Source organism: Neovison vison, chromosome 11, assembly GCF_020171115.1.
Source record: "Neovison vison isolate M4711 chromosome 11, ASM_NN_V1, whole genome shotgun sequence".
NCBI classification, from domain to species: domain Eukaryota; kingdom Metazoa; phylum Chordata; class Mammalia; order Carnivora; family Mustelidae; genus Neogale; species Neogale vison.
In genome coordinates, this window is record NC_058101.1 from 118,753,526 (window position 1) to 118,769,320 (window position 15,795).

At 40.2% G+C, this 15,795-nt stretch overlaps 1 protein-coding gene across 1 annotated transcript in view; it reads right to left on the reverse strand.

Annotated features, from left to right (window-relative positions):
* Positions 1 to 15,795, reverse strand: part of HERC5 (HECT and RLD domain containing E3 ubiquitin protein ligase 5) — a 41,230-nt gene that overhangs the window by 7,811 nt on the left and 17,624 nt on the right. Inside the window, exons 12-18 of the mRNA XM_044224532.1 lie at positions 13,493 to 13,682; positions 11,382 to 11,536; positions 7,510 to 7,623; positions 6,306 to 6,416; positions 4,476 to 4,646; positions 1,653 to 1,796; positions 686 to 852 (exon numbers count right to left, since the gene is read on the reverse strand). Of these exons, the coding sequence (XP_044080467.1) occupies positions 686 to 852; positions 1,653 to 1,796; positions 4,476 to 4,646; positions 6,306 to 6,416; positions 7,510 to 7,623; positions 11,382 to 11,536; positions 13,493 to 13,682 (1,052 nt within the window). The remainder of the gene's footprint in view (positions 1 to 685; positions 853 to 1,652; positions 1,797 to 4,475; positions 4,647 to 6,305; positions 6,417 to 7,509; positions 7,624 to 11,381; positions 11,537 to 13,492; positions 13,683 to 15,795) is intronic.

Consider the following 15,795-nt stretch of genomic DNA (forward strand, 5'->3'; position numbering starts at 1 on the left):
ACTGAGGGTTTTGGGGGAAGTGTAAGCCTGGTGGTAGATATTAAGGAGGGCACATACTGCATGGAGCACTGGGTGTTATACATAAACAATGAATCTTGGAATACTACATCAAAAACTAATGATGTACTGTATGGTGACTACCATAATTTAAAAAAATAATAAAAATAATAAAAATAAAATTACTTCAATGCTCACCATCCTCTGAGCTCTCAGCAAGTTGTAATCACTGATCATAGATCAACAAAACAAATAGAATAGTAATGGAAACATTTGGAATACCGTGACAATTACCATAAATGTGACAGAGAGACCCTAAGTGAGCAAATGCTATTGGAAAAATGGCTTACTTAACACAGGGTTGCCACATACCTTCGATCTATAAAAAAAAAAAACTATTTTTTTTATTTGACAGGGAGAGAGAGATCACAAGTAGGCAGAGAGGCAAGGGGAAGTAGGTCCCCCACTGAGCAGAGAGCCCAATGCGGGACTCGATCCTAGGACCCTGAGATCATGACCTGAACTGAAGGCAGAGGCCTAACCCACTAAGCCACCCAGGCGCCTCTGTAAAAAACACTACTATCTATGAAGCACATACTATTTATGAAGCACAAGGTAATGAAACGAGGTATACCTATATCTAAATATGTATTATGTAGAGTTCTAGAAAAAGAATTATGTTACTTACTTTCCCAAAACAGGACTCAGTTCTTTTAAGTCTTCCAATGATGGTGTTTGGTTCAAAAGTTTCTTAAACAGGGCCAGTGGGAAAGGGATGTTGGCAACATTGAAATTGAATAGGGAAAGTCCACAAAGAACCCCAAAGAAGAAATATCTCTTCTTCTCAAATTTAGGCTGAAAAGAGAAAAAAAATTTGATGTCTTTTAATTTTTACAAGTAAAATGGAATATTCATATTACCTAAACCTTTTCTCCCTTTCACAAAGTCAAATCACAAATTAAAATCAAAAAGGTTGCGGGGCCCCAGGGTGGTCAGTCAGTTAAGCCTCTGATTCTTGATTTTGCTCAGGTCATGATCTCAGGGTTGTGAGATGGAGCCTCTCATCAGGTTCCACTCTCAGTGGGAAGTCTACTTGAGATTCTCGGTTTCCCTCTCCCTCTGCCCCTCCCCCCACTGGCTCACACATTCTCTCTCAATAAACAAAATCTTAAAAAAAAGTAAAGCTTGCGATAAGAATATTTAGGGTTTATGTGTACTCATTAAGTCAAGTTAAATCTCTGCCACAGGGACACTAATAGAACCACATTAGGCTCAGCAAACCCTCATAAACTAAAGTTTTCACTTTCTTTTAATGCTTTCAAAAGAAAATTTGAAAAGAAATTTTCAATTCACAAGGAAAAAAAAAAAAATGGGCACCTGGGAAAGGAAGGGTTCCTTTTTACCCAAACATTCTATAAATGGTCAAAAACATACACTGTTTAAGTTTTCCTGTGTGGGCAGAATTGGGAACACAGGGAAAGGGGACTCCATTTTAAAGAAAATAATCACCTTATTAAAACTGAAGGCTATTTCCATAATTATATGTATCAATAACTCCGCTCCTAAAATGAAAATGTCTAGACAACCTAATTTCCAATAGTGTATGACGTGCCTTTTCTGTGTTGATAACTGTAAGCAAAAAGGAGAGGACTCACCCTGACAGGAAACCACATGTAGGAAGCCTCCTCAGGATACATGAACATCCCATATTCTGGCCGGGTCATCTCCTCAAACAGACAGTGGAAAAACTCTACCTTGACTCCTCCAGAGTCATGTCCAATTTCTCCACTAAATGAAACCTGAAGAAACACAGCAAATAATATATCACTTCCAGGGCTCAGTATTGCTCTGTATTAAGACTCACTTATTGGGGCGCCTGGGTGGCTCAGTGGGTTAAAGCCTCTGCCTTCGGCTCAGGTCATGATCCCAGGGTCCTGGGATCGAGCCCCATGCCGGGCTCTCTGCTCAGCAGGAAGATTGCTTCCCTTCCTCTCTCTCTGTCTGCCTCTCTGCCTACTTGTGATCTTTGCCTGTCAAAGAATAAAATCTTCAAAAGAAAAAAGAACTTAAATATTAACTTCCCAAGGTCACACACAGCTAAGGGGTGCAGCCTAGATTTAATCCTGTATCTGTCAAGTCTCAAAGCCTGATAACTTCAGCTACTAAGCTGACCTCAATTGGTATTATGTAATAAGGAACATTAAGGTAAATGAAAATAAACATAAAGAAATAAATAATAGTTGGATTTTCAAAGGCTGAAAAACCAGAGCATACATAAGTTACCTACTGGCTTCGTTGTTTACTCCTTGAGAAGGCACCCAGGGACACCAATCTCTACCTAGGATGATTCTACCATAACCCATCTTTGCTCCTTCAAATACTCACTCATTCCTGCCCTTCCTTCTTAGAATCCCTCACTTCAGTGTACAAATGTGTTGAGGTCTTCCTTACTCTTTAAAGAAGAAAATCTCAACACCATTGTCTCATACAGGTAATACTGGCTTCTACTCTAGGTCACCAAATTCTGGAGAATCAGGTACCCCAACTTCCAAAGCTATTTCCCTACTTAAGTGCTCTCTTCAAGAGGACCAAGAACATGTGAACCCCTGAATTCCGAGGACCATTCGCATGTCTCCTCTCCCTGATTTCATGAGCTCATTTTATACTTCCGATCCCCTCTTCTTTCTTCACGCTGTTTTCTCCCTTACTTTCTTTTATGAAGCATTAACTAGGTTTTTTATTTCTCTCTTCTTTTTCCTGCTGCTTTAATACCAGAAATTCTTGCAGTTCTGCGCTAGTTCCACCTTTCCGCTTTCCCTGGATGCTCGATTTCTCTTTAAACTTCACTTACCACCTTCACAATGGTTACCACCATTTAACCTTCCTCTCCACTCTACCTTCTCTCTGACTGATGCACACTCCTGTTCAAAGGCCTGCTCAACGTTGCCTTCAGGATGTTCCATGGCACTTCCCCAAAATCTCCTTTTACTGCTTTAAATGGATGGATGCCTTTACTATTTTCTAGAGATCCAAGTTTCAAACCTCAGTAAATTATTCAAAATCTTTAGGAGACGAGGTATTGGAGCACCTGGGTAGCTCAGTCAGTTAAGTGTCCAACTCTTGGTTTCAGCTCAGGCATGATCTCAGGGTCCTCGGATCAAGCCCTGTTTTGGGCTCCCTCCTCAGTGTGGAGTCTGTTTGGGAGTCTCTCCCTTTCCCTTCCCCTTTGTCCCATCTCTCTAAAAAAAATAAATAAGTAAAATCTAAGTTGTCAAATCCTTACTCTGTCCCTTCCTATGGGCAAGGTTCTTCATCTCACAGAGCCTCAGTTTTCTCACGAGATTATCAGAAAGATTAAACAGAAAAACATATGCAAAACACCTCTCACAGTCTGGAAAATGGTGGCTGCTCATCAAATGTTACCTAAATGTTTAAAAGGGATGAATGAACTATAAAAATGGAACTAAAATAACTCAGTGGGCCGGCTTGACATCACAGGTTAAGATTCACATAATGAGTTTGTTAGATTTTTAAAAACTACCTATATGCAAAAATATGTGGCAATGCTACCTCTAACCACAAATCCCAGTGCAACATACTTTTCAAATAGTGTCTTGAACTTGAGTCAAGTCATTCTTTAATCTGAGTAGGATAAGTGATAAACTTATAAGTGATAAGGTCTATCAAAACATTCTAATAAATATCATCAGGCAAATCTTTGTCGTGATTAAATGGAAAGTCTGGAGCCTAACTGTTGGGCCCAAATCCTAGCTCTGATACTTCTCAGCTGGACTGCCCTTGGGTAAGTCACCTAATTGTTCTGTACCTCAGTTTCCACATCAGCAAAACAAAGGAAAAACAGAACCTTCCATGCAGTGTCACTGAAAGGGTTACATAAATATTTGTGAAGCATTCACAGTGTTCTTGGCACAAGGAGAATGTTCACCAGATTCACTAGATATTATTATTATCCTGTGTCCAATATCTACTAGTAAGACAACTTATAGAATAACTAAACCAGAGATCATTTTTGTTCAGAACATGGGGCTTTCTACAATAATACCCTCAAAAAACTACAGTTAATAAAGAGGAAGTTCTCTTTTCCACAAAGCAATTTGGGTACATGTATGAGAGCAGAAACTAATCTTCAAATCTCTGTGTCAACCTCATCTCACTGGAACCCTCCCCAGGGGGTGACTAGCTAGGCTGGGTCAGGTCTCAGGAGGGACTGGACCTCTTAAGGGTAGTTCTGGACTTTTTAGCTGCCCAGTCTGGGGGAGGACAACTCTTTCAACCGCTGCTCCTCAGCCTGAGGGCAACTAAGTGCCCACAGCTATTCCCAGCAAATCATAGCTACATGGGGTATCAGGGCAACACTGCACGGCAAAGGGAGATTCTTTCTTCTCTGCAAGACCCACTGTCCATCCTTCTATGTTTTCCTTCTCTCAGCAGCAAAAATATAGAGAATTACACTTTACCATTAACTCTCTCCTCAGATCTTCATTTTCAAACTGATTTAGGTGACTCAAAACATCTTCAATCAAGTGACTCCTCCTGACTGTTAGATTCAAAGTGGGCAGCAAAGCTAATTCGGACCCTCCTTGTTCCACAATTCCAGCCAACCGCATACATGCTCTAAATTTCTTCTCCTAGGAAAACAGAAATGTTTCACTCATTTCACCATTTGCTCTAAGTGGGAATTTGGTCAATTTATTATGAGTGCTTGTTACAAACATTCATGAATAGAGTTTTATTTACATAAGCCACTGGAGAGAAGCCATACATTCAGCATTCACCCTCTATGAGCCGAAAAAACACCTGGAGGATGAAAAATTTTGTGGAGCCAACCAGCGTAAGCAGGAAAGTGACCAGGTGTGGCTTCCACTGGTCCACTTTATCTGGCAACAATTATTAATACTTCAGCTACCAGAGCTAACTGCCATCATTAGGTTAAGAGAATGATTAGCAAGCACTGAAGCAGTGTGCTGAACATAACCTCCTCATTTGGAAAAGAAGTTCAGAAAGAAAGCATGCTGCAGGAAACTTCAGGAATGAGACCCCTCTAAAGATATCCTATGCTGGGAGAAAAACCCAATGAGAGATTTTAGGGCACAGATAATCTAAAAAGTTATATATGAGACAGAAAGACAGATGCGCATGCGCACGCACACAGTCTATCTGATCAAACGGCAATTCAAGTCTAAGGTTCTCAGCACAATGAACAAATACTAGGTCCATAAAATTATCACTGGAGGCCTGCTAAAAATTAAGAGAGGAGTTGTAAGTGTTGAAGGAAAATAAAATTCTTGTTGAAGGAAAATAAAATTCTTGTATCTTTTTTCCTTTCATTTTTCCTTTGTTAAATATTTCATCAATAGTCATATTTATAAATCAATTTCCCATTTTGTTTTATAGAGGTTAACTGCATTATATAAAAGTATCCAATGTTGGGACGCCTGGGTGGCTCAGTTGGTTGGACGACTGCCTTCGGCTCGGGTCATGATCCCGGAGTCTCGGGATCGAGTCCCGCATCGGACTCCCAGCTCCACGGGGAGTCTGCTTCTCTCTCTGACCTTCTCCTCGCTCATGTTCTCTCTCACTGTCTCTCTCTCAAATAAATAAATAAAATCTTTAAAAAAAAAAAAGTATCCAATGTTATGACCTATATTTGAATATGATTCGCACATATACATATCCAGATGCATATATAAAAGCAATAACAAGAGCAGACACTCTTTGGCGCTTTCATTTCCGGAGGCATTTTCAATAGTTTAAAGTTCATAATCACTTTTTGGATATGTTGACAAATAGAACCAACTCACCCGATGACAGTTCACTGAAAAGAGGACACTTTTTACAAACCTTGATCATGGCACCATTAGACTACCAGCCATCTATGTGTGTCCGCATTTCAAGAGTCCTCTGTCCCCACTATTCCCACTGCTTTGTTTTTTAATTAGACTGGGCTCCTTAAATATGGGTTTGCTAATTCCAACCAAGCCCAAGTCTACTATGCCTCTTTTGATGCTGTACAGAAGACCTGTATACAGGGCCTAACCTCAAGGCAAAAGCCCCACAAGCTAGGGGAGCTGTCCATGCTGCTCTCGCTTCCACTGCTGAGGCCCTAATGTGCCCCAAAGCCAGGCCAATCCAAATTACAACAGTCTTTCTTGACACCTTCGGTAGTCTAAGCTCCATGAATGTTATAACCATTGTTTTCAATGTTATCAACCCCCAAAATATTGTACACTTAAGAAGGCATTTATCATCTGATTTGTTAATGAAGACAAAGAAATAGGCATACATACCTGTATTTTTAAAAGTGAATCTGCATACAGTAGTTTGATTTTCGACAGAATATTAAAGATAAATGGAAAGTGACTGAATATGACAGGATACTGAGTGTCTACTGAAGTGTCCTAAAAATGGAAATGGCAAGAATTCTGACAAATGAAAGAACAGAGAAATCTTAACACCTTAACTCACAGCCTAAAATCCCTGATACTTAGTTTAAGGTCCAGTTCTTCTAGCAGAAGCAATCCAAATTGCTGGTCAATAGTACTTAGATACCTAAAATTCTAAAAAAATGTTTTGTGTGTATCAATGAGAGATATGTAAACCTAGTACTTAAAAATAAATAAATAAAAATTGAGCTAGTATTTTTCAGTGCTCATTTAACTTAGCAATCAATTGTAAACCCTAGACACTTTCCCCAAGAGTTTGTTCTGCGACAATGTGCACTTTCAAAATGCAAATTAGTTCAGATGCACTGAGGAAAATAGGTGAATGATATAATGTGGATATAGGTGCTGAGCTTGTACTTGACTTCTGCCAGTTAACGGTCAATGTGCTAGGGGCAGAATTCCAACATTCAGAGAGAAGGAAAAAAGCTCAGGTCAGCTGCTGAACTGGCAGCAATGGCCCTTCAGCTTCAATTTCATAAAATTAAAAAAGGACACACCCAGAGCCACCACCAAAGCTGCAGCCCCATTCTGCTTGCTGGCTCCTGGTGAGTCATGCTGCCTTGTACGCCCACCTAAGAAAGCTCCACTCCCATGTGCGCCATCTCAGTACCACCAATTCTCTCATTACAGTGTGAGTACATTTCTACCGTTTTGTTTGGTGCATTTTCATATTCTTGTGGCGCTCTCCAAGAGCTGCTCACCTGGTTGATCCAAGTGATCTAAGGTAGTAAGCACTTTTCTATGAGGGCTCTGGCTACAAAACTGCATTGGTTTTGAGGGGACTATCTCGCTTTTCCTGTAAGCCCTGTTATTTCTTCTGAGCAATTTTGCAGGGTACAAGGATTGGAAACCCATGCATAAGAGTTATAGCACAAACACCTACTTCCCCCTCTGATCATACCCTAATGGGGTGACTGGCTGCTTTAGTTGGTAGAGCACGCAACTCTTTATCTCATGGGTTTTGAGTCTGACCCCTCACACTGGGGGTACAGATTAGTTTTAAAAAATAGAATCTTTACTAAATAAATAATAAACATGCTATACTTACAGAGTTAATTTTCCAAGCAGACCTTCTGTATGCATCCCCATAAAAATCAAGCCAGTGCGTAAGCTCGTTTACTTTGAAAATAGTTTCAGGTAGTTGACACACAGCTTGGTTTACCTTTAATAAAATATGGCCCATGAGAAAGTTTTATATATATAAAGACAATTCTGCTTTATGGCTATTGATTAGACTGTCAGCATAAACAGCAATTAAACACTCTTTTTCAATGACCAGAATAAAGTTCTATCCAATTCCTCCACTGGCCAAGGCCCAAATTTTCAGGAACATAAAGAATACCTACAATTTAATAGCAGAAATTGATATGATGATAAACTTACTCGTACTTACTTTTAATTCATAGGAAAGCTTTAAAGAATTTTAGGTCCAAGGAAAAACACAGCCTAAAATCACAGCCTAAACCCAAAGTACTCTGGGGCCCAATATATCATGTCCTGTTCTTCAGAGCTTAACAATATACCATTTACAGACGTCTCCCACTGATAGGGCACGTGTGGAACATACCCCTCCTAAACTGGGGGAGCGTCTTCCAGCCTTCATCACCTGATGACCAGGGGTATCACATGGACACCCTATAAGAGCACTAATCATCAGTCAGTGAAGACACTGATAATGACATTACATGCTTTGGACCTGAGTGACAGTAGGTACTTGACATAAATGGGCACAGTCCCCACCTAAAAGACCACTCTCAAGACGTCCTCTAAAAGCTCCTCTTGGCTTCCATTCACCTGGAATATTGTATTAACCCTGACCTAGACCTTAGATGACACCACGACCCAGAGCATCATGAAACTGTTTCAACTCCATGATATGGTCCACCGGAACCTGCTGATCTCCACCTTGCACATCCCCAGTTGCGGAAAAAGTGGGTGTTTTATCCCTGTGGCTTCCTGTGGTCTCCCTCCTGAGGTTGGGGAGGGAGCCTGACAAATAATCTAATGTCACCATTAAGAGTCAAAGGATAAAGCAGGATTTCTTGAGGATTCTTGTTACTGCTTCAGTATTTCTCAGGATTCCTTTTTTGCAAGTGGAAACAGCTCATTAGAATATACTTTCCTGTACTTTTTGGTAAATTTCTCAATTTTTCAAAACTCAAAAATTTTTTTTTTATTAATCTTTCTCTTTTGTACAAAACCTTTAAGAGTAGCCAGAGATGGCCACAGATTTCAGCAGTATGGCAGAATTCTCCTTTTTTTTTTTTTTTTAAGATTTTATTTATTTATTTGACAGAGAGAGATCACAAGCAGGCAGAGAGGCAGGCAGAGAGAGAGGAGGAAGCAGGCTCCCTGCCGAGCAGAGAGCCCGATGCGGGCCTCGATCCCAGGACCCTGAGATCATGACCTGAGCCGAAGGCAGCGGCTTAACCCACTGAGCCACCCAGGCGCCCAGAATTCTCTTTTTTTAAAGCAGTTCGGCAGATTAGGTATCTTGATTTGTTGAAAACAATCAGAAATACAGGATGAAGTGTAAACAGATATTTTTAATGCAACACCAATACTATAAATAGATACGAAATAACCAGGTCAAAAATGAGGTGAAAGTGGCATTTGCCTTCAGAGTATTTGCCAAACCTGGGGAACTTAACTTCAGTTTGCAATGCTTGGGGCTTTGGGGAATGGAGACAAAACGCAGATTCTGTTCAAATTATGGGGCCAATGATAGAAAACCATCTCATAAATCAGGTACCCAAAAGGGCTAAACCATCAGAGTGAGGGTAAGCTAGAAATGAACAGTCCACCACCATACCTCAACACCAACTCCAGGAAGCAGACCGCAGCTAGTTAAAATGGTGCCAAGTTGCAGAAAAAAAAGTCACCTACAGAATTTGCAATCACAGAAGCACTTTCCTGAAAATTCACATACCATATTCAGACCACACCTGGAGATCTGAAGAGCTTCAAGCCAAGAATTTAATTTAACGTAGTACCTAACAGATGTGGTGTCTCTAGGAACCTGGTACAAGAAAATCTTCCTGGGGGCGCCTGGGTGGCTCAGTGGTTTAAGCCTCTGCCTTCAGCTCAGGTCATGATCTCAGGGTCCTGGGATCGAACCCCACATCAGGCTCTCTGCTCAGCGGGGAGCCTGCTTCCCCCTCTCTCTCTCTGCCTGCCTCTCTGCCTACTTGTGATCTCTCTCTGTCTATCAAATAAATAAATAAAAATCTTAAAAAAAAAAATCTTCCTGGAGAAACACAACCCTCAAAGAATTCCAAAAGATAATGTTCCAAGGAAAATGTGTGTGTGTGTCTCTCTCTCTCACACACACACACACAATCACTAAACAAAAATGAAAGCACAAGAGGAAGATTCAGCAGAAGTAAGAGGATAAAGCTGACCTGTAATGACTTCAGATACCAGAGGTATAATGCATATGGATTTAAATAAGCAGAAGGAAAGCTTGAAAATAAAAGACTAAGATACCATAATACTGACCAACAAAAAAATTTTTCAAAGAAACAGAACTTCTGGAAGTGGAAAACATAATATTTGGAATGAAAACCCAAAGGGCAGTTTTATTAACAGACAAAAATCACTAAAAAGAGATTTCATGGACAGAAAAATATAGCTAAATAAGTCATTCAGAATGGGATGCACTCACACGGAGAGATGGATAAGAGACATGAAAGATAAGAATGAGAAAGTCAAACATATAAATAACTCGAATTTCAGCAGGAAAAGAGGGAGTCAGTATTTGTATGAATTTAAAATGTTTAATATTTAGGAACAACCTTTACCTATTAAGGGTTATTTTCAAAAACTCTACAGTAAACATCCCATTTAATAGTGACATTCAAATTCTTCCTTTAAAATCACAAACAGGGGCACCTGGGTGGCTTAGTGGGTTAAAGCCTCTGCCTTCAGCTCAGGTCATGATCACAGGGTCTTGGGATCAAGCCCCGCATTGGGCTCTCTGCTCAGCAGGGAGCCTGTTTCCTCCTCTCTCTCTGCCTGCCTCTCTGCCTACTTGTGATCTCTGTCAAATAAAAAAATGAAATCTTAAAAAATAAAATAAAATAAAATCACAAACAGGGCTGTGAGGGCTGTTGGAGGGGAGAGGGGTGGGGGAATGGGGTAACTGGGTGATGGACATTAAGGAGGGCATGTGATAGAATGAACACTTAAGTGTTATGTAAGACTTTTGAATCACTAACATCAACCTCTGAAACTAATAATATACTATATGTTAACTGAATTGAAATAAAAATAAAGATTTAAAAAAAAATAAAATCATAAACAAGGCTGGCTAGGTCTTGGCAGCACGTGATTCTTGATCTTGGGGTTGTGAGTTCAAGCCCCACATTAGGTGTAGAGATTACTTCATGATAAAATCAAATCAAAATAAATAAATAGGGGCATGTGAGTGGCAGTCAGTTAAGAGGCCGCCTTTGGCTCAGGTCATGATCCCATACTCCTGGAATCAAGCCCCACATTCAGATTCCCTGCTCAGTGGAGAACTTGCCTCTCTCCCTCTCCATCTGCCGCTCCCCCTGCTCGTGCTCTCTTACTCTGTCAAATAAATAAACATTTAAAATAAATAAATAAATAAATATAATCACAAACAAGTAAAGAACCTACCATCACCAACCCTTCTATTCAACATTATAGAGGAAGGCTTAGCCAGTGAGACATGGAAAAGTAAAAGTAAAATGTGTATTCATTACTTCTCTTCAAACTGCACACAGATAAGTACATACACTCTGATACACATGACTTAACTCACAGAAAACAAAAATTTAAAAATACCAATATAAACATGTTTTCCGACATTGCTTAATATTTGGGCCAGTTGGAACCAAGGGACCTTTTTTACTGCAAAATAAAAATCATATCTGTAAGTGTCTGAAAGACCCTTACCCTATGCAGCTTTTTCAGTATTTCTAGGAGAGCCTTAACGTGGTAGTTGTTCTCCGAGCTTTCAGTCCAGTAGTGCAACTGAGCAGTGACGGCTCTTTTAAACATCTGGACTAGCCTGACGAATGCAGGTTCCTGCAGGGACGCCCAGTACTCCTCTGAGGAATACAAACATAAACAATTGTTGGCCTTTTAAAGGTAAACATTTCTCTTGACCTTTTAAAGGTAAACAGAGTGAACACTGTCAATTCTATCAGTTACAAAAACATATTTGTGATAAAGTTTTTAGTTAACTACAAAGGCAATCAAGAAAGTTCATGAATTTAATGTCCTTGAGAAAAATCCCTTGATATAACAAACACATGAACCTGATCTCATTAATTTTTGAGAAAAAAAACCTGACAAGTCACTTTTTTTTTTTTTGCCCAGATCCAATGTCATGTTGTTTTAAAAACCAGAGTTAAGAATTAATTGCAATTGCACAACTTTCTTTTTCTCACTCTCAGCATGAGTTTTGAACTCTTAAACACTTCTCAGGGCACGTGGCTGACTCAGTCAGTAGCGTATGGGACTCTTAATCTCGGGGTTGTGAGTTCAAGCCCTACATTCAGCAGGGAGCCTGCTTCCTCCTCTCTGCCTACTTGTAACCTCTGTCTGTCAAATAAATAAATAAAATCTTAAACAAAACAAAACAAAACAAACAAACAAACAAACAAAAAAAAAACCTCCCGGGGTATCTGGCTAGCTCAACAGAGCATGTGACTCTTAATCTCAGTGTCATGAGTTCAAGCCCCCATGTTGGTCCTAGAGCTTACTAAAAAGAAAGCACACACACACATGCACGTCTCAGCATTGTGAAAAACCAAAAAATGCTTTATAATAGTTTTTCAATACTCACTTACCTAGATTTCATAAAAAACACAAGAAAGAATGGACTTCCTTGGGCTGAATATGCTATTTGTCAAAATAAAAACCTCATTAAAATCTAATCAAGCGGGACGCCTGGGTGGCTCAGTTGGTTAAGCAGCTGCCTTCGGCTCAGGTCATGGTCCCAGCGTCCTGGGATCGAGTCCCGCATCGGGCTCCTTGCTCGGCAGGGAGCCTGCTTCTCCCTCTGCCTCTGCCTGCCTCTCTGTCTGCCTGTGCTCGATCTCTCTCCCTCTCTCTCTGACAAACAAATAAATAAAATCTTTAAAAAAAAAAAATCTAATCAAGCCCCTAGACCTAACTTCCAATGCACTTGAAGTAGAGAAGGCTGGAAATAATCAGGCAAATTTACATGTAGGGCGTTCTACAGGACAACTGACCTAGACTCTTAAAAAAAAAAAGGCTGTAAAATACTTTTATGGCAAGTACAGAAATTTGAGTATGGCCTAGATATTATGGAATTATGACTAATTTTATTAGGTGTGATAGTGACTTGTTTAACACAGGCTCTTAAGAGATGCATGCTGGGGTGCCTGGGTGGCTCAGTGGGTTGGGCCGCTGCCTTTGGCTCAGGTCATGATCTCAGGGTCCTGGGATCAAGTCCCGCATCGGGCTCTCTGCTCAGCAGAGAGCCTGCTTCCTCCTCTCTCTCTCTGCCTGCCTCTCTGCCTACTTGTGATCTCTCTGTGTCAAATAAATAAATAAAATCTTAAAAAAAAAAAAAAAAAAAAAGAGATGCATGCTGAAATAATTATGGGTGAAATGTCATGATGTGTCCAACTTACTTTCAAGTATTTCAGCAAACATAAAATGTAAGCTGCTCATAAAGAACGAAGCACACATGGCAAGAGGTTAACTGTCATTGACTCTAAGGCAGAGGATATATGGATATTCATGTACTATTCCTCCAACTTCTATGGAATTTTTCATAATGAAAAGTTGGGGACAAAGGACTTCATGACCAAACCACATATGTACCATTACAAGAACTCTAAAAAGGTAGCCAAACAACCTATTTTGGATGACTACAATATTTACTACAGCATCTTTACAATATACTAAGAATATGAACTAAAAAACAGCAACATAGTTAACAATTATCTAAGTTTTGCTATAACTTTACCAGGTGTGCATTTCCACTGAGGGGATGGTTAAAGTATTTTCAAAATGTAAATCATCAGTCTTACCTAGAACCCGTAAAGATTGGTCATTCATGGCACAAATAGCCTCTGCAAATGGAACCACCAGGCTCTCCCAGTTGTTATAATCATGCATCATGGGACACTCAGGGAGAAGGAAGAAAATTTCTAAAGCTTCTTGGTGTGGAGAATGAAATGGAAGATTTTTGAGCAGATTATCCCTGAGACATGTGGTTATCTGTGGTCAAAAAGATCAGGGAAAAGACACTCAAAACACAGCAAGAACTAGATGCAATTTGTAATAAAATAAAATCTAGAACCTGGAGTTTCATTCCACCGAAGAACCGGAATAATCATTCAGTCCTAAAACCCATGTTTACATCCAATCTCACATAGCTTCCCAACTACTCGAGCTATAGATACGTGACAAGCGTCATCCCATTTAATTACTGAGAAGCACGAAGGAGGTAGAGAAGAAATCATCTTAAAGTTATACTAGATGAACAAGGAAATCAAAATAGGCAGCCCTCCCAATAACAAATACTACATCCTACCCCCTCATTCCACTATCCTACCTCAAATGATCTTTAAAGTAAAAGAATGCATAAGAACCCCCAAAAGCAACATGAAATAACCCCATAGGAACAAAAAGCAATAACCCCAGCAACAAAAATAGCATGGTTTCCTCACAGGACCACCTGCCTCATCACCATCTCTCCACTACAAACTCAATCTTTTAGTCCTTCCAATCTCCATTTACCATTCCCCAAATCAGAACACAAGCATTCCAAGAAAAATTCAAATGCAATTCTGAATGTTTATGTTAGATGTGCCCAGATAAAAGAAATAATTTGTTTCAAAATCCACTGAGAGGTTATACTTATTTAGGAGTACTCATTTGTCAAGGATTATGCTAAGTGCTTTACATATGTTAATCAGGTTATAGTTCTTCGGGAACATAGATGGTATTTTAACCCCATTTTAGAGACAGGAACTCTGTATCTGCTCAAAGTCACAGAGCTAAGTGGGAATCTCTTCTGGATCTTTCTGACTCCAAAACCCAATCTCTAAATCATTAAATTATGATATGAACTAAATGATGTCTCTAAATGGACTAATTCTTGTAATTATCGATTTCTGTATCAAAACACTATGGCAGGCTCTACTACATGGTTCAGTCTTTGGAGTGAACATATCTGATTACTCTAACACCTCCCCGTAACACACACCCCTCCTACCTCAGCGCTCATCAGCTGCCATATCACCCAATCTCCCAGCCTTCCCCTTATACCTGCAGAACTATTGTGATCCTCTCACTTCAGCCATCTTGTTCCACACACTTGTGTCTTAGTGTGCTTTCCTGCCTGCCAGGAATGCCCCTCCTGAGGCAGGCACATGGTAAACTCGTACTTCCTCTAGGGACCTTGATTTGATTGCTCTAAGTAGAGATGACCATTCATTGCCCTAGTGATGACTGAATTCATCCACAAATATTAATTATACACTAACTAGATTCTAAGTGTGGCATCAGGGAAAATAGCGGAGCGTAAAACACACCCAGTCTTCCCACTAATGCCTGCGTGTTCGTGTTTGTCCCTAACTAAGCGTTTTAAAGACTGGGAGCATGTCTCTCATTTTCACCAGGAGTCCACACCACAGTGCCCTACACAGAGCAAGCATCCAAGAGTCTACTGAATGAAGGAATGAACTGCAAAAGTCTGTGAATCTGTGTCCCGGAAATCTCAAAATAGAAAGAAACATTACAGGTTTTCTTAGCCAACTATCTGGTCTAAATAACGGGAAGACTGCTCTATGATTATGCTGACTGCATATCATACAATATTGTTCTGGCACAACCGAGGTACAATTAGCTTTAGTGAGGAACTGGCCCAAATTCTTCCCTCCACAGATGCAGAAGTGGTATCTTCCTACTAAATGCTGCAGAGTTCTGACAAAGGTACACAATTAGGGATCCATTTTACCTTAACCCCTAACAGAGCCATGGTCCTGCCAAGGTTAACAGAATTAAACTTTCATCTTCCCTCAAGAGAAAGGAGTGTGTGTAAAGAGACCCTGAAGCTCAGATAGAGAATGCTGGTTTTAGAGGATAGAGCAGAACAGGTGAGGCAGGAAAGGAAGGAGGAAGAGATGATAGGGAGACTGAGAGATAATGAGAGGTACAGAAACAGAGGCCAAGAGCAAATGAGAAGGAGAGGGGGAGAGGGAGGAGAAAAGAATGGAAAGAGGGGAAATGGGGGACAAGGAGGAAGAAAGAAGGGGAGGAGAGAGGTGAGGAGAGGAAAAGAAAGCACAGTGGAATGGAGGGGAAGGGAGCAGAGGGGAGGAGCAAA